Here is a 24,573-nt window from a genome sequence, read left to right on the forward strand (position 1 = left end):
TTCCACCTTTTTTCTTTTTGCTTTTTGTTATTGAAAAGACAATGTCAGTAGTTGTGTAATTCCTTTGAATTTCATTTACCCTTTTGTCTGTCAGCTTTTAGTGTTTCACTTTGTTTTTGGTGTTCTGCAATTTTACAGTGCTATGTAAAGGTTTTGCTATCTTTTTATTTCTCCTCTTGATATTGATTGAATTTCTTAGATTTATAGATTGGTGTTCATCAATTCTGGAAAATTCTGAGCTATTATTTCTGCAGAGTCTGCTTTGGCCCAAATCTTTCTCTCCTCTCCTATGGACCACTGTGTAAAAGCACATGTTAAACCTTTTTATGTGTTCCTCTATTTGTCATCTTCTCTTCTATATTTTCCATTACATATTCTCTGTCTTACTCCACACAAAAAAACTTCTGACCTGTATTTCAGATCCCTAATTCTCTCCTTATACTAATTGCTATTAAACCTATCTGTTAAGTTTTCAATTTTTGTTATTATATTTTTAATTTTGAAAAACTTTTATTCTGTTACTGTTCAAATCTGGTAGGTCACTTTTTCATAATATCTTCTTTAAAAGTATTTCCAGACATCTCTGCAAGGAAGACATCCAAATGGCCAACAGACCCATGAAAAAGTCTCAACATCACTTGGCATCAGGGAAATATGAATCAAAACCTCAGTAAGATACCACCTCACACCAGTCAGAATGGCTAAAATTAACAAGTCAGGAAAGGACAGGTGTTGGCGAGGATGCAGAGAAACGGGAACCCTCTTACACTGTTGATGGGAATGCAAGCTGGTGCAGCCACTCTGGAAAACAGCATGGAGGTTCCTCAAAAAGTAGAAAATAGAGCTACCCTATGACCCAGCAATAGCACTACTGGGTATTTACACTAAAGATACAAATGTTGTGATCCAAAGGGGCACATATACCCAAATGTTTATAGCAGCAATGTCCACAATAGCCAAACTATGGAAAGAACCTAGATGTCCATCAACAGATGAATGGATAAAGGAGATGTGATATATATATATATATATATATATATATATATATTATGAAGCCATCAAAAACCCAAAATCTTGCCATTAGCAACAACATCTATGGAACTAGAGGGTACTATGTTAAGTGAACTAAGTCAATCAGAGAAAGATAATTATCATATGATCTCATTGATATGAGGAATTTGAGAAACAAGACAGAGGATTATAGGGGAAGTGAGGGAAAAATGGAACAAGAAGAAACCAGAGAGGGAGACAAACCCTAAGAGACTCTCGATCTCAGGAAACAAACTGAGGGCTGCTTGAGAGGAAGGGAGTGAAAGGTATAGGGTGGTTGGGTGAAGACATGGGGGAGGGTATGTGCTATGGTGAGTGCTGTAAATTGTGTAAGACTGATGAATCACAGACTGTACTCCAGAAATAATACATTATACATTAATAAAAACAAAGATTTTCCAAATTTGCCTTATTTTTTTTAAACTTAGAATAGTTGGTCTACAATTATTTTCTGATAATTCCGATATATGAAACTTTCGTGCTCTATTCTCTGGCTCATGCATGCTGCCCTGCACTGCGGTGCGCTTGGGAGCTTATTCTTCACTATGTACTGCTCACGTCCTTGAATAAGCATCAGATTTATCTGCTTGAGACCTAACATTAAAGTCCCTTCCTCTAGAGAGCTGGCACTTTCTTCTGGCAGACTTGGGGGCACTAACAGTCCGGGACTACCTTAAAAAACATTTGTTCCCTGGGCAGTCCTTGTACCACTCAGGCAATGGGAACATAGGCCTGTCCAGGCTATATTCGTAGCTTCTCAGGGACAGGTTTTTTGTTTGTCTTTCATTTTCCCTCTCTGCCTAGTGAGAAGGCCAAACCTCCTTCCTTGGGTTAAAATGAGATGGGTTTGTATCTTGTTTAAGCTTGCAATATGCAAAGAGACCTTTGATATCTCTGCTCAACACGGTGCCTTCTATTAGACAATCCAATTTGAGCACATCATGTTTCTTGACCTTCGTCATCCTTCAACCTTGAGATCCCTGATAATAAAACCCAACATTTTCCATATTAGAAAAAGCAGACACACGTGAGGAAAAGAGTCTTAGCTAAAAGTACCAGAAAGTTACATAATAATATCTTAATAATAAGGGTGTTTACCGATTCATGTAATGAGAATTCTGGAAATAGCCTGGTGATATTGTTGAGTCTCTTTGTTAATAAATCATGGAATGAATTTACTTCCAGATTCCTAATCATGTTGAGTTAGTGAATTCCCTTATTAAGACATTATTATCTAAGTTTCTGATACTTTTATTTGAAAATATCTTGACCTATACATCACTCTTCTAACATATGCAAAGCTAATGGGTGGAAAAGAAAAATGGTTGTCTTAATTTGCATTCCTCCAGCTATTAGTGATATTTAACATCTTTTCAATACTCTGGCCATATAGAATATTCTCTTCCGGGTGCCTGGGTAGCTCAGTCAGTTAAGCGTCTGCCTTTAGCTCAGGTCATGATCTCAGGGTCCTGGGACTGAGTCACACATCAGGCTCCCTGTTCAGCAGGGAGTCTGCTTCTCCCTCTCTCTCTCTGCTCCTTCCCCCTGCTTGTGCTCTCTCTTTCCAAAATGAATAAATTAAAAAAAGAATATTCTCTTCCGTAAAATTCCTGTTTGTGTCTCTTGCCCACTTTTTCACTGAGCATCCCCTCTCCTTCTCTTTCCATTCTCTTGCCAAGCACACATACATACATGCAGCATACACACACAAGATGCTCCTTACCTTCTCATAGTTAACTTTTCTCTAGTCACACATGCTGCAAATATTTCTATCCCATATTTAACTTATCTTTGGTTTTATTTATGTTATCTTTCATTACTCATTTTTATTTTAGTTTGCATGCAATTATATCTCTTTTCCTTTTATAACAGTTGGATTTCCTGTCTTATTTAAAAACAGCTTCCATACTATAAAGTCATAAAAATCTTTTTTTCTAAATTTTCCTCTGACATTTAAATTGTTTTATATTTCACAATTAGATATTTAATCAAGCTGTAATTTATTTTTGTATATGGTATGACACTGTGGTACAGCCCTGTTTTCTTCCAGATGGATAGATAATTATGCCAGCATCATTTCAAAAATAAACTATCCTGGAATTTCCATTTCTGCCAAGTTATAATTTAGATGTCCACAGAAGCCCTTCTTGGTACAGCACACGCAAAAATGCTGAATAAAATATAAATGAAAAACTTTTTTTTCTATTACATGATTAAGCTAGTGGGAAAAGAAATGAATTGCTTGGAGCCACAAATAAAGTGAAAATCCAGAGAGGTGCTTGAGCACTGGGGCTGCTATTTACCCTGGAGGCATCTGCCAGCTCCTGGTGGTTACACACTTAGCTTACCAGACCTCAGCACAAAATCAGGAAATAAAATATGGTTCCTAAGACAATGCAAGGCCACATCAGAGACCCTCCTCTAAATCAGGCAACTGTGAGTGGAATTACACTGAAAATAAAACAGAAAATGTTCTGTACAGAGAGACAGGGTATATACTTGTCTATTTGTCTGTCTCAACCTTGACTTTGATACAGAAAAAAAAAAAATCCTCAAGACTTGCTCAACCCAGTGCATACGATAGGCAGGCTTAGAGCCTGAATTTGCATTATATGTTGGCCAAAATAAAGCTAATCGAAACACTGAATGGGTTTCAGATACTTAGCAGATACTTAGCGGAAGCTAAAGTAAATCTTCTCTGAAGGAACATATTTTAAATACTGGTCTCAAAAGTGTCCTCCAGATACGGTTCCCAAAAACATGAGCTCACATTCCAAAATTACAAAACACAAGGTACGTAGCCACCAAAATATGAGTCAGCAAAATAAAAAACAGCACATTCAAACTTAAATAAACTGTAGATATTAATATTATCACAGATTCAAACATTAGAAAATATGGAGGAAAGATTTTAAGAGATATAGAGAATAGATGCCAAAGGCCCAGCTTGCACAAACTCAGTGAAGGCATTGTGAGAACCAACAAGAACCTATTAGAAGGCTCACAGACAACTTGAAATGGATAAAGGACCTCAGTGTGAGGCAGGAATCTACCAAAATCCTAGAAGAGAACATAGACAGTAACCTCTTCAACATCGGCCACAGCAACTTCTTTCAAGACGTGTCTCCAAAGGCCAAGGAAACAAAAGTGAAAATGAACTTTTGGGACTTCATCAAGATAAAAATCTTCTGCACAGTAAAGGAAATGTCAACAAAACAAAGAGGGAACCCACAGAATGGGAGAAGATATTCACAAATGACACTACAGACAAACAGCTGATATCTAAGATCTATAAAGAACTCCTCAAACTCAACACCCAAAAAACAGATAATCACAACAAAAATGGGGCAGAAGACATGAAGAGACACTTCTCCAAAGAAGACATAAAAATGGCTAACAGACACATGAAAAAATGTTCATCATTAGGCATCAGGGAGATTCAAATCAAAACCACATTGAGATACCACTTAGAATGGCCAAAATTAACAAGATAAGAAACAAGTAGTGTTGGAGAGGATGTGTAGAAATGGGAACCCTCTTACACTGTTGGTGGGGATGCAAATTGGTGCAGATACTTTGGAAAACAGTGTGGATATTCCTTAAGAAATTAAAAATAGAGCTACCCTATGACTCTGCAATTGCACTACTGGGTATTTACCCCAAAGATATAGATGCGGTGAAAAGAAGGGCCTTATGGACCCCAATGTTCATAGCAGCAATGGCCACAATCACCAAACTGTGGAAAGAGCCAAGATGCCCTTCAACAGATAAATGGATAAAGAAGACATGGTTCATATATACAATGGAATATTATGCCTCCATCAGAAAGGATGAATACCCAACTTTGGTATCAACATGGATGGGACTGGAGGAGATAATGCTGAGTGAAATAAGTCAAGCAGAGAAAGTCAATTATCATATGGTTTCACTTACTTGTGGAACATAAGGAATAACAAGGAGGACATCAGGAGAAGGAAAGGAAAAGTGAACTGGGGAAAATCAGAGACTGTGGACTTTGAGAAACAAACTGAGGGTTCTGGAAGGGAAGGAGTTGGGGGGATGGGTAAGCCTGGTGGCAAGTATTAAGGAGGACACATACTGCATGGAGCACTGGGTATGGTGCATAAACAATGAATCTTGGAACACTGAAAAAATAAAATTAAATTAAAAGAAAGAAAGAAAGAAAGAAAGAAAGAAAGCTTGCAGACAGAACCCGTCATAGAGACACATCTAAATACTTTCCAATGTGAAGACCTATTATTATTTGTTAACCCTACCTGATCCCCGAGCCCCCCACCAAGTGCACACCAATTTGTGCAAGTAAGTCTTTTCTTTTTGAAATGGAAATATTCTTCAAGAGCTAAGAATTAATCATTTACTTTTAAAGGTAAATTTTTCCCACTCAGTGGTTTCTCTCATAAATTCAAAGAAAGCTGAGAGTGGGCAATCTGCAGGAGTTACTGCACAGGTAGTTTCCTTAAGCCTGGGAGTACTAAAGTCAGAACTGGAATCTGACTGGAGTCAGAGCAAGAAAAGTAGCACCCAGAAAGGTAGGCAGATATGTTTGGAATTGAGGGTCTAAAAATAAACAGGAAGAATATATTAGACAGCGTACACTACATACAGTATATGTTTATCTTGTTTAACTGATTTGCATTGTCTATATTCAATTTTTAAATATTCAGTACTACACTTGTGTGAAAATAGTAACATATTTGCTGTTAGTAGAAATGTGAACTCAAAGTACTAGTCAAATAAATGGCTGTTTTTGGAAAAGGATATTGCCTTTCAAGTTTTACATAAGAAAAATAAACTTCTAAATATTTGTGATAATACTTGAACTTGGAAGGTCATTCCAGTGACAACAAAGATACCAATTTTAATAAGCTTCAGGGGAGGAAGCAAGTTTTCTAATATTATATCTCTATCAAACTATAAAATTGCTCCTATCCAAAAAATTATTAACTCCTAAAAATTAAACTCATGTGCAATGTCAAAGAAGAAAGTATGTTTTTTAAGGGCAAATTACTGAATTTAATGTGATCTAAATCAAATCTTGCTTACAAATATCTGAATTAATTCAACTTAAATCTAATGCAACTTAGTATTAAAACTGAATGGATAAAAGATTTTAAAGGTCATTTAGAAAGAAAACATTTCAGATTAAAATGGTAACTAAATTCTTACCAGAGTTTTGTGCAGTTAATTAAAATAATAAGTGTCCTTGCTCCATTTTAAATTACCACATTTTAAATATCGACTAAAGTAGGGTTTCTCAAACTGTGAACAACCTATTAATGGGGTCTAATCAGCATTCCTAATTAAGGAAAATTCATATGGTGCCTCGCACATTTGAAGGGTATGAATGTTTTGTAAAAATTCAATTATTTCAGTCGTGCATGCATGCGGTTGAGGGATATTGTATAAAATGTACTTCTTCTGTGTGTCTCAGTGGAAATCTGTATAAAAGCTACCAGTCTAAGTCTTTAGGAACTACAGCCAAACACTTAAAAGAATTTACAGGAGGGAAAGAGGGAGGGCCTACAGTATCCAACTGCTGAGCTACAATTGCACTAGCAGAGAGAGGAAGGGAGAGAAAAAGTCCCAAGCTGTACTCAAGGTAGGAATTTTGTCACAAAGAAACGAAGCAAGAGCCCAATCATTACACGTAGGACTTATGAACCAAAGAGGGTCAGCTAACACATCCCAAGCCTTGGTTACTCCACTTCCATCAAGTCACTACCCAGACACGGCCCCACAGTCTGGGGTGGTGGGTGAGAAAGCCGAAGAGCCAAGGGTCTACTTGGCTTTCAGAGGAACCAAAAAGGGAAGTCCAGATTTTCTCCAGTCTCTTCTGGTGACCTCCCTCCCTTTTCTTCTCTATTCTGCCCATCAGTGTGATTGCAGAGCATGAACACTGTAGACATGTCACACTGCTTACTCTGCAGAGAGCTTTTATAGATTTCATATATATGTAACCACACTTGAAATGAATAAATCTCCACTAGGCAGAGCAGGGAATGGATAGCGATCACACTCACTGATGACACAAAAACAGTGGAGTTCTTGGCTCCGACTGTGTCAGTGCTCAGCCTGGAGTTCCTTCCCAAACAGCTGCTCTTCCAAATACAGCTAAGAACCATTAAGCACTGCCTCACAGACAGAACAACCCGACACAAAATGACTACACATGCAATCCTGTTCAATTTCATGTCAGCTGACCACACAATGTCACTAAAGGACAAAAATTCTTGGTTCAAGTAAAGACATTTGAATTCAATGTCCCATAGCATTTTTTGCAGACATACCGATTACTGACGAGACAATACATATCTTCCCTGTTATAAGTAATATTTGGAAACCAATTACTGTACTCTATCATATCAATAGACTGAAGAAGAAAAAGCATTCTATAATCTCAATACATTCATGAAAATACTTGAAAAAATTTAATATTCATATAGGATTAAAAAAAAAAAACCCTTCTCCCAACTAGGAATAAAAGCAGATCTCACCAATTGATACCAGGAATCTATAAAAAACTAGACTTAAAATCATACTTAATGGTAAAAGAGGGAGTGCATTCACTCACTCCTTGGACCAGGAAAAAGGCAAGGATCTTCACTCTTACCACTCCTACTCATCATCGTATTAGCAATCCCAGCCAGTGCGTAAAGCAAGAAGAAATAAAACACATACAGACCAGAACAGAAGATGTAAAATAGCCTGTATTCACAGATAAGATGATTGTGTATATAGAAAATGACAAAAAAATTTTCAAAGAGCTACCAGAACTAATAAATTGATTTTGGCAAGCTTGTAGGAAATAAGGTCACTATACAAAATTTTTAATTTTATTTTCATATACTAACAATTAATGTTGACCAATTAAAAATACCATTCACAATATCCCAAAACGGGTAATACTTAGAGAAACATTCCAGGAAATACATATGAAACCTGTTCTCTGACAACTATAAAACATTGCTAAGAGTAACTGAAGAAAAATAAATGGGAAAACACACTATATTCTATACTAAAATGTTAAAATGACCATTTTCTTCAAATAGTTTATATATTCAATTCAATCTAACAAAAATCTCAAAAAAAATTTCATGTTTTTGCAAAAACTGCTGAACTAATTCTAAAATTTAAATAGAAATGCAAAGGCCTCACAATAATCAAAACAATTTTAAAAAAGAACAAAGTTGGAGAGGTCACACGACCTGATTTTAATACTTACTATAAAGCTACAATAATAAAGAAAGTTGTATAGTGACATTAATATAGACATACAGAACACTTGAAAAGAATTATGAGGTCAGAAATATACACACATATATTTTTGGTCACTTTGCGTTCAAAGTGGCAAGGTAATTGAAAGGATAGATTTTTCAACAAATGATGTTGGAACAACTTCAGATCCATATACAAAATAAAATTTCACCTAAACCTCACATAGTAACAAAAATTAAGTTTAAACTGAATATAGGTCTAAATGGAAATGCTGAAATGTTAAAATTTCTGGGAGAAAATACAAAAGAGTATTTATGGCCTTTGTAGATAAAGACTTCCTCAGTTAAGACATGACACATAAAAAAAAATAATAAAAATACATACTTCACAAATTTTAATCTACTCTGCAAAAGACACATTCAAGAAAACAAAATGGCAATCCACAGAATGGGAGAAAATATAATACACATACCTGATAAAGGACTTGTATTCAGAATACATAAAGAAGTTTTAAATTCAATTTTTTTAATATGAAAAGATTTGACACTTTACAAAGCAAGACACACCACTGTCCAATATGCACATAAAAATAACTGGACATCATTAATCATCAAGGAAATGCAAACTAAAGCCATAAGGAAATACCATTACATAATCACTTGAATGGCTACAATTAAAAAAAAAAAACTGATTATACAAGGTGACTATAAAAATATGGACCAACTGGGACTATCATACATTTCTGTTGGGGATATAAAACAGTATAGTTTGAAAATTACTTGGGAGATTATATTTGTAAAATAAATAGATACTTATCATATGATCCTATAATTCCACTCTTGGGTATTTTTCTTACACACACACAAAAACATATATCCAAAAACTTGTACATAGACATTCATAGCACCTTTGTTAAGAGCCCTCACATGGAAACAACGTGAGGACTCATCAGTGGGTGAATGGGTAACAGCAACAGCTGTAGTATATCCATATAATGGGACATTACCATGCAGTAAGAAAGGAACAAGGCTACTACCACACCCACAACATGCATAAATCTCAAAAAACCCTGACTGGAAGAAGTCAAATGCAAAATAACATCTTCCATAAGAACTCCATGTTGTGAAAGTAAATCTAGTCCACAGTGACAGAAAAACAGATCGGTCGAGCCCTGGTCAGACTGCGGATAGATTGAGGAGAACATTCTGAGGCAATGGAAAAGTGGTGGTGGTTACACCAGGTATGTGTGTGTCAAAAATTATCAAACCATATACTCAAAATGTGTGCATTTTATTATAGCTAAATTACACCTCAATAAAATTGATTTTTAAAAAAAGACTGGTTCCTACCTGGACTTGAGGGTAGAATATAAGCCTCTCAGAGTGTATAGTTAGGCTGGAAAGGACCCACCGTCTAGTTGCACTAAGTATCTTTAATTTACCCAACTGCATATGAACCGTTTTGCCCTCCAAGACGTTTTGTTGCTGTCAAAGCACTATCTTGTGTCCATACTGACTGGCAGCATGTAGGAAGCCACCTCAAAGTTGTCATGGCCACAGGCTAATGCAGACCTATCTCCCCCTCCTTAATTTTTGGATCTTGGTCATGGGAAGACCAATATCAGATATAGGGAGGCTTCACTTCAGGGTATCTCAGATAACCATGGGAGAAAATACAGTATCCAGAATAAATGCCAGATCAGCACCAAACCAAGGAAGCCTATGGAATCTGAGACCGAGACAGAGCATAAGTATGGTCTAATATCCACAACTGCAAGTAACCTTGGGGGATGAAATATGCCAGATATGACTTCTGAGTTTGCAATGGGTAGTGTAATGTCCCAAAGATTGGGACAAGTCTCAGTGGTGACACATAAAATAATTTGAAGTGTTCCTGAGATGATTGGGAATGGTCACCAAACATGATTTAAATAACACTGAATTACATAATAATTATTTTTCTAGTTCTCTTAGTTTCTCTGATAACCAAAAAGCCTTATTTTGTGCTAGTATGTCTTAAACATCACATTGTTCTGTCTTTTAAACAAAAAGAAAATATAAAATACTTAACTGGAATGCAGTAGCTATGTTTGTTTAAGCACACAGTCATCTTCTACTTATGGTAAGTAAACTGGTTTTTCATTTGTGGTAGTGATGCCCAGTTTCTGCATAAAATAAATGTTCTTCAGAAAAAAGGGGGAGAGTGAATTTACAGAAAAGATAATAGGTTAAAAGTACTACAGTAGAATATTGATATGGTGATAGGGGAGCAGCTCAGATGATAACGCTAACTTAAAATGTTACGTTGTAAGGAAGACTATGTATTGGTGTGCAGATAGTAACATAGCAATAAGCACTGAATTATTACTAAATTAATACACATTAAAGAAAATTCGCCACAGAATATTTCTTGTCATAAATCAGCTTGTGATTTTAATTACTTGCCCCCAAAGTTTCAGATTCCAAATTACCGATAAAAAAAATGAGATTAAGCTTTTCAGTGTCTTGTAAATTAGGATAAAACACCATGAAATTGGGGGCAAGGCAGGAATTTATCTGCACAATAATGAAGAGTTACACTCCATTTTCCATCTTTCTGCTCCTGAGGGCTTGCACAGGGAGGCAAAGAAGTTATCCAGAAGGTGCCCATGAAAAAAAGGTTTTGTCTCCATAAAAGTGGCAATCTACTATTTTTAGTTCTGCTCTTTAGTCTCTCTCTTTTTTTTTTCCCTTGGTATACATTTCAATTTCTTTCCTTAAAAGAATCCATACACATTGGCATTTTACTTTGGGTCTGTTAATCACTTCAAAAAATACAATTCACATGGACAAATGTCTTCACAATTATTATGCTGTTGTCAATGTTTTGACAGTCCTGTGTGATTAAAACAAAAAATCAGCCTCACCTAGGCTCTAGAGAATGCCACCAGTCAAAAAACGGAGAGAACTATAAAACGGATTTTCCTATGTACAGTAACAACCAACACCTTGATTTCTAGCATGCTTATATAATTTCCCCCTAGCAAAATTAAATGTGGAATGAACAAAGAGGAATGCCTTACCCATTGGAAGGTGCAGTGTTATGTTGTTGCAAAAGTCTGTGAAGCAGCATTCGGTTTTGGTAACATTGTTGGAACTATGGCAGAAGACTTGAGCGTTCAGTTCTGGGAGAGAGACACAGGACTTGATCACCTGCTCTTTTCCATTGGCCAACATAACTGAAGCCCAGCATGCTCCTTCAGTTTGGCAGGTAAAGTTTGAAGAGTCACACAGAAGACATACACACTTCAATCCTGGAACGTGTAAGGTGGAAAGCTTTAAGATATAGATATATAGATATAGATATATAGATGATAAGATATCATGCAAATTCACTCCCTAATACTTGAATAGAAGAATTCAATCTTAATGAAAATTGAGGAAGGGTTTAAATGAACAGCACTGGATAAATATATGCTCCTGCTCTCTGTTACCCCTCAGTCACCGGTTTTATTAAATCGGTGGCCCAATCTTCATTTACTATTGCTTGTATTTTTGTGAATTTATTCAGTTGCTACTGTATTTTAAAACAATTTTCTTAGCCATGGTCTAAGTCCCACCTTTTTAAACTCAACTGGCCTATTCCTAAATCAACAGCTCCGGTGAAATGCTGGGATACAGTAACACAGTGACCAAGGGGCACTGTCCAACATAAGCATAACAAAGAAATTCATCCCTTTCTACCTGTGGAGTGAGTTGAGTGCTCCCCTTCTTTTAACAGACCAGTTTAGAACCTAGATAGTCACACAGCAGGGTGGCATCTGGCCATGGTCCAAATAAGGACCTCAGGAAAAGGAGGTCTCAGTCTTACCTCTGTCACTAACTTGCTCATTGACTTTAGAGAAGACATTTAACCTTAGAGGGGCTCCATGGCTTCTTCTGAAAATGGGAGATAAACCACGGTCAGGGCAGTGGATCCCCAAATCCTGAAACCTCATAGAATGCCACCATTTAATAGTCCATGATTTTATAACTCATGGAAATTTACAATTACAAAATACAGAAAACCACTGAAGAAACTTAATCCACTGCGGTTATTCTTTACCCTCATATTTTAAGGGGCTGAAGGTGGGAAGAATAAGTCTTCTGACACACAGTCTCAAACCAGTTGTTACTAGACTCCTCATCAAAGTCTCCATGAATTTTCTATTTCCAAGAGAAGCCCAGCCTAGAAATCAAGGCAACTAACTATGGAACATGGGTCCACTGAAGGAAGACAAGCATAAAGCACTCAACAGTTAAACGTATGTTAGTTTCATGTGTATTTATCATTACTTATGTATAATTCCCAGTGCGAGTGTGGGAGTTAGGTGTCCCTATCTCCATTTTATAGATAATGAAATAATATTCAAAAAAAAAAATCAAGTGACTGAATTAATGTAGAAGTTATTAGACTACTCAAGCAATGTTGTTTCTACCCTACCAAAACTGACATATTTTTTTTTATTTTTTTAAAAGACAAGTCCATAAAACATTTTCCTATCTCACCAGTTTCTAGCAATTGAATAAAATATAACTTTAATGCAGCAGAAAGAAGTTAATAATTGACAATTGAAATTTTGATCTGTATTATCCTAATTATCTTTCAAAACACAGTTGATATTTTTAAAAACCTACTTATTTTCTGAGAAGACAGGTAGTTAAATAAAAGTAAATTATCATGTGTGTGCATCTACATAAATAACCTTACCCTTCAGGTTGGCTAAGTTGTGTATTAAGTATGAACCTCTAAGTATCTAACCTGATACTTTTTCTTGGGAATATTACTAGCTCCTTATAAAAATGACTACATAATAGCTCTTATCAAGGAATAATGTGGATACTCACTAAATGTTTAATGAGCTATAAAGATTTACTTTTGTTTTAAGTAAAAGGTACCAATCAGAAGATTAATTCAGTCTGAGGTGACATAGTTAAGGCACAGTAAATGCCACCTTACTTTACATGGTACACAATGGAAAACAGTGACAAAACTAAGAACGTGTTGAGAATAGCTTCAAACATCTGCTTAAATGTTCTCATTTATTCCAGGTCAACTGTCAGTACTAAAGCCCTGCTGGAGAACAAACAGCAAACTAAAAGGAACCTAAGATGTATAGCTAACATGCAACATATTCAGTCTTGCATTTTTCACTTCCCATCAAGCCACTATATGGTCACATTTGGTATATAATTAAATTATATTTATATCAACCACCCCCAACATAGAGCCCTTGTGCTGCCAATTAAAACATAAGTTGCCCTTAGTGATTAGACTTATGCTTTCATATTTTGTTTTTTAAAAGACTGATGTTAATTGAGTCAATTATACTAGAATATTCCATGACAGGATAAATCTGGCTGTTAGCAGACAGTCGTCCAGCCTTATGTTTCTTTATTTTGTACTTTCCCATTATAATGTACTTGAGTCATATGGAAAGGGATAGCAAATGAAGTTGAAGGAGGAGGTAATTACCCAGAATAAGGAGGTCTATTAGAGTTTCCCCACAAGAAAGATTGCACTTTTCTTGTATCTCCTCCCACCCTTTTAATTAGCCCCTTTCCCCCCTTTTTGCCAATTAGTGTGTAAAAGCCAAGACATCTGTTACTCATAAGACATCTGTTACCCACATGAAACCAAAGGATGTGCACATTCCTAATCAAGCAAATCACATTCCTAATCATATTTTCATGTGATGGCAAGCAAACCCTGGTGTCCAGAAATGTAAAATCCATCAGACAGCAGAAAAATAACCAAATTTATCAATTTATATTTATGTGCTAACAAGAGTTAAAAAGCCAAATATTTGCCTGGGAAATATTAGTTGTTTTGAATTAGATACTACTTGCAATAAATCGGTTGCTTACATTTTATATGCTAAAATATCTATTGACCAGTGCCTTACACATATTTCTGACACATTACCTTTGCTCTTCTCCAGGCATCAGTTGATTCAATTTCCCTAATTTTAGAGCAGGCTACTGAACACATTTTTTTTTTTTTTAATTCAGAAAACTGTCTCAAATTTGACCTGCTGAATATATAATCTTTTCATCATTTGCAGACTTCTGAGTTAACAAAGGAACAATTCAAGCTCATCCATGTGCTGAATATAAAAAGAACACCAGGACAGCTAGCACTAGTGTGTGTGAAGGAAAGCCAGACAGAGGTCAAAAGAAATCAGGCAAAGACCGAGCTTCCCTTCTATTCCTTTTCAACATTTGATTTTCTTGTCATGGGGTCATTTCAAATCATTTCTCTTCCTTCATGTTAGGGAAAAATATGATAGAAAAAGAAAGCAGAATTACTAAAATATGGACAGTATGAAGGTAAACTTTTTGGCCAAAGGAGTTTTCAATAGAGATACAACTTTTAGAAATTCTATTTACCAGGCTGATCTAAGGACATTCAGAAAGGAACCACTCTCACGGGAGGGATTCCATCCAAGGGAATTGTTTTCACTTCCAGCTGCAGGGCTCAGATTAGGAAGAGTCCAGCACATTTTGAATAATAGGACTAGCCATTTTGAATGCCCTCATTCCACAGGCAAACACTAGATGAAACCGGACGTGTCAGCCCATCTCCGTCGCAAACCACCCAACACTAAAATGTCTCTGCATCTTAGATGCCTCACCTGAAATATAAGGTCAGGAAGCAGATAAAAAGATTTTTAAAGACCCCAGTTTTATAGTCTTTTCCTGTTCTGAGCCCATGTCCCAATTCTCAGTACAACTAACTACAGGGGTTATCTTAGGTATGATAAATGAAAAGAGAGAGCACCCAAAGGATAGGTTTATACCCCCAAATTCCCAAAATGATATTTTAGTGGATGAATGGCTCCTACTAGTTTATAATCCAACAAAATTTCTCCAATTAACATTGAAGATTATTAACCGTGTCCTGTATCATATGAGAATCTAAAGCTTTTTCCAATATCGGCACAATATTTTTAGGGAGACAGGGGAAGTCATCACCTCTCTGAATTGGGCCAGACACACAAAGTCTTGCCTAATCCTTCAATCACAGATATATACACCAACACAGAAATGGCACGTGAAACCAAAAGCTATTCAAGAGTACCACACCACAGCAAAATCTGATTTTACTAAATAGAAGTGAAAACACTTCCCAGTAATGTTTAAATGGCTGACAAAAAAAGAGTAGAGTTTAAAACTGGCCAGGATTAAGTTATTTCTTTACTTATAGCCTCAAAATGGGGACTAGATACAGAAAGGACATGTCCTATGGCATAATCTCGAAAAGCTATTCGTGCAATTCAAAAACTTCTTAACAGAAAAATGATCAGTTTAACATTTTTGCTTCTTCGCATAGTTACTGAAAAGTTCATTTGTCAAAGAAGGGCTTTTCCAAAATTACTACTAATAACATTAGCCCCTAAGCTCATGCAGTAGGATACAAAAATAAGACAACACATAAAGGTTATCTAATCTAAATTAATCTAATCTAAAAAACTAATCTAAACTGATCTAAAAAGGGGGGATGATGGTATTATTTGTGCGGATTCTCTTAAAATATCCCTGTGACAGCATGAAAATGCAGAAGAATTCTGAGCTGGGGGAGAGGACAGCCTTGTCCTTCCTGCCTCTGGAAGGCAACAGGCTGGTAGGGGCAGCAGTTTCATGATGACTGCTTTTGGGACTAGCGTGACATCCCTTCAAGTATATGCTTGTTTCCTTAGGGAGGGCACACTTCCTGCAGCTCTGGCCAGCTTTAGACTTGGTAGCCATGGACAGAAGAAAAGGACCTCATTTGGGATCTCCCATATCAAAACATCATGTCAAAGAAGAACGGTGTTCCTAATCACAAGACACATTTCCTCTGCCACCCTCCCATGTCATTCTCCTTTAATTTAAGAAGTTCTATTCTTGGGCTGCCAGCCTAAATGGTTTCTCATCAAACTGTTCTCTCAGTCTTGGGATTTTTTTTTTTTTTTAATTTGTCTTCTAGTTAAGAAGAGCGCTATATTCAATGGAATCTAGTTGCTCCAACTTGGGTCCTTCCCACTTCTTGAACCTCATTTCTTATCACACAGCCCTTCAGACATACTGGTCTCCTTTTCAGAACTCTAGATAACAAGTTTTTTCCCACCTAACAGGTGGTTTTTTTTTTTTTTCCTCTCCCACCCCCACCCCCGACCCCCCTGGCTGCTCCCTTTGTGTGGAGTGTGCTTCCTCTCCTTCTAATTTTTGGGCCTTAGCTCAAATGTCACCACTGCAGGGAAATCTTCAGACTCCTCGCCATAAGTGATCTTCTCCCCATCCTTTCCACTATATACTGCTATCTGCAGTTAGCTAATTTATTGTATCAGGCCCACTAGAATGAAAAGTACATGAAGGCAGGGACCCTTTCTGCCTCATCCATCATCACATCCCCAATACCTACAATAGGGTATGGCAGATAATTAAAAAACTAAGAAACATGTATTAAATTAAAAAGTTTAAAAAAAACTATATGGGGGCACCTGGGTGGCTCAGTCATTAAGCATCTGCCTTTGGCTCAGGTCATGATCCCAGGGTCCTGGGAATGAGCCACATATCAGGCTCCCAGCCCAGCAGGGAGTCGGCTCCTCCCTCTCCCACTCCCCCTGCTTATGTTCCCTCTCTCGCTCACACTCTGTCAAATAAATAAATAAAATCTTTAAAAAAAACTATATGGAAGAATGAAAAATGATCAAACACATGAAAAGACTCACAACCCTGTAACTATTCTCACTGTGGTATATTATCTTCCAGTCTTTTTTTCTATATAGGTTTTTACATAGTAAATATTCTACATAGTAGAATTCTACCTATAAACACAACTTTATGTGCTTCCTTTTTATTCTGTCAGTATTATATCATGAGCTTTTATAATCACCTGTTTATAGTCACTTAATGGCATTTATAGACCCTCCATTAGTGTAAATGAATGACATCCAGCATTTTCTTGTTTTTAGGCATTTCTCTTGTTTCCATTTTTTTAAATAGAATTTGAAAAATGTTTATTGGATAAATGACTAAATAAACAGGTAAATTATCAATCACAAGTACAATGAGAATCCTTTATAGAGTTTATGGTTCCTGATTCACTCAGTAGAAATCTTTTTTTTTTTTCCAAGCTCATCTTGAAGTATATTTGCTATAGAATATTTAGGTATGGCAGGCTTTTTAAAAGTTTCCAATTTTTGCAATTAAATAACACTGTGTTGAATATTTCTGTGGATTAATCTTTAACCAAATTTAGTTTCCTAGGCTAGAGTCCCAGAATTGGAATCACAACGCCAGACTTTCTCGATAGACACTGTCAAATAGTTTTCCAGAAAAGTTGTACCAATTAAGATTTCCATTGGCCCTATATGAAAGAACCCATTTCACATACACTTATCAGCATTAGATATTCTCACTAAAATCTTAATAAAATGATGGATGGGTGTTGCATCTATTTTAATTTGCACTTCCCTACGATTGGGGTTGAACTTTTCTTTTTCAAATATTTCCTCTGGATTTCCTCTTGGGTGAATTTTTTGTCCATGCCATGTAGCTCTTTGATAAGTATTAAATTTCTTCTCAATTTCAAAGAGCTCATTATAAAGAACAGAAATCCTTTGCCATATAGTTACATAAAATTTTTCCCACTTTCACATTTATTTGCTTCTTCCTAATGTACCATCTTCATTGTTTTTGAAAAAAAAAAAAATACTTGGCTCTTGTCAAAAGAAGTCAAGTAATACATGTAATATAAAGAAGTAAAATAAAATTAATTACTCCTAATCCCATATCACCAAAATGACTAATATTAACATCCTCTCCAAATACCTTTCTATGGAGCTTTACTATAGCTATCAAAAAAACTGATGTGACAGATGGAAATAGTATCAATCAATCAATCTCTTCCTTGGCACCTTCTTCCTTTGCTTTCAAGCTTAGGAAATCCCCCATCCAGTTTATGACTTTTTTAATATACCTAATCCCTAAATTTATGTGGATTTGATGGTGGTGTTACATAATAAATAAATCTAATAAATAAATCTCTTTGGCAGGTGATAAGTGAATTGCTCTACGGTAAGTTTCTGGATGTTAAAAATTACCTTAAATTATTATTTAAAGAATATTGTATTAGCCATGGTTCTCCAGAGAAAATAGAACCAGTAGGATGTATATGTATATATTCATGCACACACACACACACACACACGCACACACACACGCACACGCACACGGGAAGAGAGAGAGAGAGAGACACTGAGAATTTATTTTAAGGAACTGGCTTACTAGACTGTGGAGCCTGACAATTCAAAAATTTCCAGGGTAGAGTTGATATCGCAGTTCAAGTCTGAAGACTGGAGGCAGAATTCTCTCTTCTTCTGGGAACCTCAGTTTGTTTTCTCTTAAAGCTTTCAACTGATTTGATGAGGCCCAGGCAACTATGGAGGGTAACCTGCGTCACTGAAAGTCTACTGCTTTAAATATTAAACTCATCTAAAAAATACCTTCACAACAACATCCAGACTGGTGTTTGACCAAATATTCAGGTACTATGGCCTAACCAAGTTGACATATAAAATTCACCTTCACAAATGTTTTTACTGTATGTCAAATATCATGGTAAGAGCTAAGGAAAGAAAAGAAAAAAAGACCATTCCTTAAAGGAATTACAGAGTTAAAGCACCTTATGATAGCATGATAAGACAGTCAGTGTTTCGTGCACAATGTGTTAGGGAACAAAGGTTGAGAACTGCTTAATCCAACCTGGGGGAAAGGAGGCAGGAGCGGGCAGGTAATTTTCTTTGAGGTGAGTCCTGAGGAACACAGTTGTTCTTCACTATCCCCAACCCATTCTCCTCCTCCATAGTCCCATCCTACCCTCTCAGCAGTCATCAAAGATCCTCCAGCCAGCCCCCACCAGCCTGGATAAACTGAGGCAGTCCTCAACCAATATATGGTGGGAAATGTCTCCTGTTGTGGAGCTGAAATGTACAGGATTTAACCTGTTCCCACTTTGCCAATGTGTTCTTATTAAACACACCCCCACGTGAAATTCCATCCACAGTCCCAAAAGGCATCAGTATTCCAGGAACAGCCTCATAGGGCCCCTGGACTCAGCTGCTGGTTGGAAAAGCCCAGCCTTCCCTGGAGTTGCAGGATAAGGCTCAGAGTCCTCCCCAAGATAGGGCCAAGGGCCTTCTACTTCCTCTTCATCTGACCTGTTTGCCAATCCCTGCTGGGGTTACCAGGGATCCTCAGGCTTTCAGCCAAGCACTGGCATGAATGCATTCTAGACCTAGCTTCTGGCCATATAGTTGTTGATATTCACACAAAATCATATTTAACAGTGGTTACCAGATTTGGGGATTTCACCAACCAGTTAAATTTCAAAAATAGTTTCAGGACGCAAGCAGGGTTGCATTAAATTTTTGCCTTCCCCAAGGGAGAACACTGGGGACCAGGGGAAGCACCCTCTATATCTCATTTCAAAAAAGAAAGGTTATAATAATACCAACCAAGTAAGGAAGAACATAAAGGAACTAGAGGCTGACTTTGCCAAGATCACAGATACCTTTTTAAATTTTCAAATGTTGAAAAATATAATTACTTCACATAGTGTTACATTTCTTTTGTCTTTTTCCAAAACAAATTGTTAACCTGGAGTGCCCAACCTACTCCTGTACTTCATTTTGTTCACAATCAACGGCCACAACCCATATAGGAATGTTCTCGAGAATGGAAAAGGCAATATTCCACAGTGCTATTTTTATTCAGTATGGATATTCTGGAAAACTGAAAAAGCTGAATAACAGCCACCCATCCCAAGCTACCAAGAAACCTAATAGTCCCAGATCTGTGGTCTAGCTAATAAGGGACTTGTTTAGTGAATGGGCTACTGGGTCTTTTGGCCTCAATTCAACGAGTTCACTCTAGGCAATGCTTCCGTCAGTACTGGGGCACAGAGCTTAGCACTATATTTAATCAGCCTACACATTAGGGTCTATTTTACAAGACTTGGAGGATGACATATAATTTTTGAATCATTACAGACCTGTGTTCAATATACTGCTTGTCAAATCTATGATTTACTTCATCATCAGTCTTGATCAGGAGTATACCATTTTTAGTATTGTTCTCATGAGAAACTGTTACTAATTACAACCAAATCTCATGAAATACAATTTTCAGCAACATCTTGTACTGAAATGCAGAAATTGCTATCGTTTTGCATGGAGAAATGAACCTGGGTAAAGAGAACAGTGCAGTAGTTCTAATCCAGTCTAGGGCATTTGGGGTCCAAGTTAAAAGACGTGAAGGTCTAATCCTGATTCTATTAATGTGGCCTTTGGGACTTCTATGTCCTCAACTGATCTGTCCAAGAAGGAAGTCAATTTGATGATCACCAATTGTTCTAAAGTTGTATGACCCAAAGAAATGAATGCATCAAGGGCTGCTATGTCGTATCAGAAAGAGCGATATGAGTGTTTGATATCCAGGGAACAAAGAAGTTGTTGTCCTGGAATCAGAGATCACAAAGAAAATAGTTCAGGAAAATACTCTTTCATTCTGATAAGGACAGAAGTCAATAATCTTGAGTTCCTACGTTGGGGGTCCATTCATTCATAGAAATCTAGTTTTGTGTTTCCAATCTCCATGAGGTAGAAAAGACGGAAAACAAATGGGAGAGGATCACAAAGAACTTGGTGATGTAAGGAAAACAGGAGCACGTGACATGGTCAATCTATTTCGGAGAGATGAAATAAAACACAAAAAGTTAATGATAAAAACAGACATTTTTAAAGCTAAGGAAGCTCTGAGTTGATTAAGGGAGGCAATTAAGTAATCAGTAAAGAAACAAGTAATTAATAGTTAATAGTCGAACTATAGGGCTAACAGAACACGCTGAAAGAAAAGGAGACAAAACTATCTGAAGTTTAGAACGAAAGTAGAAAAGAAAATTAAAAAGTTAAAGTCCTTGAGTTCTCAGGAGTTCACTTGTCAGAAATTTTTATCATGATCCACAGTTATTCATTTATATGATCAGATATGGTAAGGAATAGATAATTCTCAATCTAGAAATAAAAGAAAACTATCCAAAGTAAGATGATCTAACTAAAAATAGATTGGTAAGTGAAGAGTTGAAAGGGGAAAAGGAGGGCAAGTAATTTAGAAGGAAAGCTTTTTTTTTTTTTTTTTTAAAGGCTGATCCTAATTGGTCCTCTTTCTGACACTGACCCTAAAACTCAAACGATTGGCTTAGATAGTAAGAAAACTTGTATTATGCAAGCATAAGACAGGCAGCATCGCCTGCCCCTCTATCCATAGAAGGTACCTGGGAGGAAGAGCTGAGCAATGGGAAATGAAATTTTTAAATCTGTAATTAAAAAATATATACCTAAACCTCAGACTTCTTGGGATTATCATAGCTGGTTTGGAAGGTCGGTCATACGGCTTTCTCTGGAATTACATTTTCTTTTGTTTATCAAAGCATTATTAAACAAAATAACTGTTTTTATTGCAGCTATACTAATATATTTCAAGACATAGAAGTGAAGCAATAGTAAAAGAAATTAGAGGACCTCAGAGAAGTCTCAAAGAACTCATACTAGCCAGAACAAAAGGGAATTCTAAGACACATTGTTTTGCCTCAATTTTGCTGCTTCTCTTATGTTAAGCAAGTATAAAACAATACAACAACATAAAACTACAGGAAAGAAACAAAGAAAAACTGTATCTTTGTAGTTCTGTTCATTTGAGTTTACTCAAATAAGACCAGCAAGGTGTTGGGGAAGGATCCTGTGTATCCAAGGACTCTCTGCCTGTAGCTGAAATCCAGAATCCCCACTGGTCCAGCCTCAGGGCCTGCAGAGTTGTAACACCTCTCCAAACATGACTACACACTACTGAAACATGGATAATAATCCCTATCTCACAGGGTTTTATGAGATTAAGAGATATTTTAGATAAAACATTTCATGCACAGCAGATGTTTAAAAACAAAAATGAAAAATTAAGCTCCTGCTATTACAAATTATAAGCTATATGGACAGCTCAACTTTCAAGGCCCAAACCACACTCCCTAAAACCAACTCTCAGTGTTTTCTGATAACCATTTCTGGCTTTAACCTTCCCTTTGGTAGTAACATTGCCACTTCAAGGTGATAACACTGGCAGCTCCAAAACAAATAGAAAATTTTTCTTTAAAAAAAAACCATGCCTTTAGCATCTGGGCATGATCAAAGAGTGGAAGTATCTAGAATGTTAATTCTCATATTGGTTACTATGTTGTCCGTGGAAAAATGAACAGAGTAAATGGTAATACATTATTTCCATTTGCCAAATAAGAAATGATTTCATAAATTACAACACCCAGAATTGGCAAGGGGTTATCAGTGAAATTTCATCTTTATTCATAGTTGGTAGAACATTGTTTGGTACAAACTTTTGGGAATACAATCTGAAATGTTTGTCTTAGGAGTCGTAAAAATATATTCTTTGTGGTTGTATTTCCACTTCCTCTTTATAAAATAAAAGGAAAATAAAATTTATTTTAAATTTCCATTGCAGTTATTATTTATAAAAATAAAAATTGGAAATAATCAAAATATCCCTAAATCAAAATGGGTGAGTAAATTTTGACAAAACATAATAATGTCCTGTTTTTAATAATATTTAAAGGGAATAGAAATGGCTCACTGTGGCTATTAAATGAAAAGTAGAATTATATAGGATATGATTTCAATTTACATATATATGTGCACAGAAAGTAAGACTAGAAGGAAATACAATGAAATATTAATAGTGGTTTCCTCTGAACTAAAAACTAAAGATGATTTTTACAATTTTCAACGCTTTTTTCTAATCTACAAAGAACACATATTAATACTATGATACTAAAGTCATCATATTTTTTTAATTTAAAGATTTTATTTATTTAATTGATAGAGATCACAAGTAAGCAGAGAGGCAGGCAGAGAGAGAGAGGAGGAAGCAGGCTCCCTGCTGAGCAGAGAGCCCAATTCGGGGTTCTATCCCAGGACCCTGGGATCATGACCTGAGCTGAAGGCAGAGGCTTTAACCCACTGAGCCACCCAGGGGCCCCAAGTCATCATATTTTGTTAAAATCATGTCTTACTCTGTAGAAGTATTTCATTCACAGGGATTTGTTTTGGGAATCACAGTGATATCTTCAGTCAGCAATTCTGCATAGGTCTTTAAAAGAACACTGATGCTGGAGTCTGGTGAACACCCACATTCCCGCTGCCATGTTACCCCACAGCTTACAGCAACTCTATTTTCCAGACCAAAAATTGGAATTTGTGATCTGAAAATAGGCTAGCATATTTGAAAGCAGCGTTGTCCCTGAAAATTCAGGTGCATGAGTATTATACAATGACGCCCACTCAACCCTGGAAATTTACGGGATCCTGAAATGGAAACCAACGGACTCGCTAGCCTGATGATCCATCCTTCCATAATCTTAACCTCTCATCTTTAAATCTGTCTTGGAAGAGGGTCAAAACACCCATAGTGACTTTCCCTAACTGTGTAGAGAACAATCAAGAAAATGCTGACTGCCCACTGTGTGCATGACACTGTACTGAACGAGGGTTACCTCTAATTTAGCTCAGCAAAGTGAGGTTTGTTAATGCATTAACAAGCCCATGTATAGACTGCTGGTGCAAGCAAAATTCTCCATAAGCAAGTTTAATGCTCTACGAAACCAACAAAAAGAGTCCAAGCAGCCAGTAAATGCTCCCTTGTAGGTGATAAATGACCTTTCAAGTCGAACCAAATGCTTTCACCTAAAAGAGCAGGTGAGGAATGCTGCATTTACAATGGGCTTTATCTACATATGGATGATGTACCTTAGTTGCAGTTTCCTTTGCCCAGAGAAGTAATCACTACTACTCCAGGTTAATGAATTAAACACAGCCTAATTTATCCTAACTTCATTTCATTTCTTTCTACTTTATGCCATGTTACAGACTGAAGATGATACAAACAAAACAAAAAAAAAACATTTTAACAGAAATCCCTTATTTGTATAGGGAAAACAAGTCAATTATTTGTAATTTTAAAATAGTTTAAAATAGTTTTTGTTTTTATAACCAACCCTATCAGTGCATAAGGTAAAAAAAAAAAAAAAAAACTAGTATAGGAAGAATTAAAATAGAAAGCATCTACCCCACTTCTCTCCACTCCTCCCCAGTCTCACTTCACAAAGGCACTTTTAATGATTTTTGTTGTTTTTCTCTAGGACATTATCATAGGACATTAACTC

The 24,573-nt window shown here is 36.5% G+C and overlaps 1 protein-coding gene across 2 annotated transcripts in view; it reads right to left on the reverse strand.

Annotated features, from left to right (window-relative positions):
• The window catches only part of ACVR1C (activin A receptor type 1C), a 71,052-nt gene that overhangs the window by 28,677 nt on the left and 17,802 nt on the right, over positions 1 to 24,573 (reverse strand). The window contains exons 1-2 of one of the 2 annotated variants that reach the window (XM_032857854.1): positions 14,694 to 14,747; positions 11,348 to 11,578 (exon numbers count right to left, since the gene is read on the reverse strand). In XM_032857854.1, coding sequence (XP_032713745.1) covers positions 11,348 to 11,578; positions 14,694 to 14,712 — 250 coding nt within the window. In that variant the 5' untranslated portion in view covers positions 14,713 to 14,747. Of the gene's footprint in view, positions 1 to 11,347; positions 11,579 to 14,693; positions 14,748 to 24,573 lie in introns of those variants that run through there. The other variant, XM_032857853.1, reaches the window with a different exon arrangement.

This window comes from Lontra canadensis, unplaced genomic scaffold (assembly GCF_010015895.1).
Source record: "Lontra canadensis isolate GAN:19392208 unplaced genomic scaffold, GSC_riverotter_1.0 scaffold13, whole genome shotgun sequence".
NCBI classification, from domain to species: domain Eukaryota; kingdom Metazoa; phylum Chordata; class Mammalia; order Carnivora; family Mustelidae; genus Lontra; species Lontra canadensis.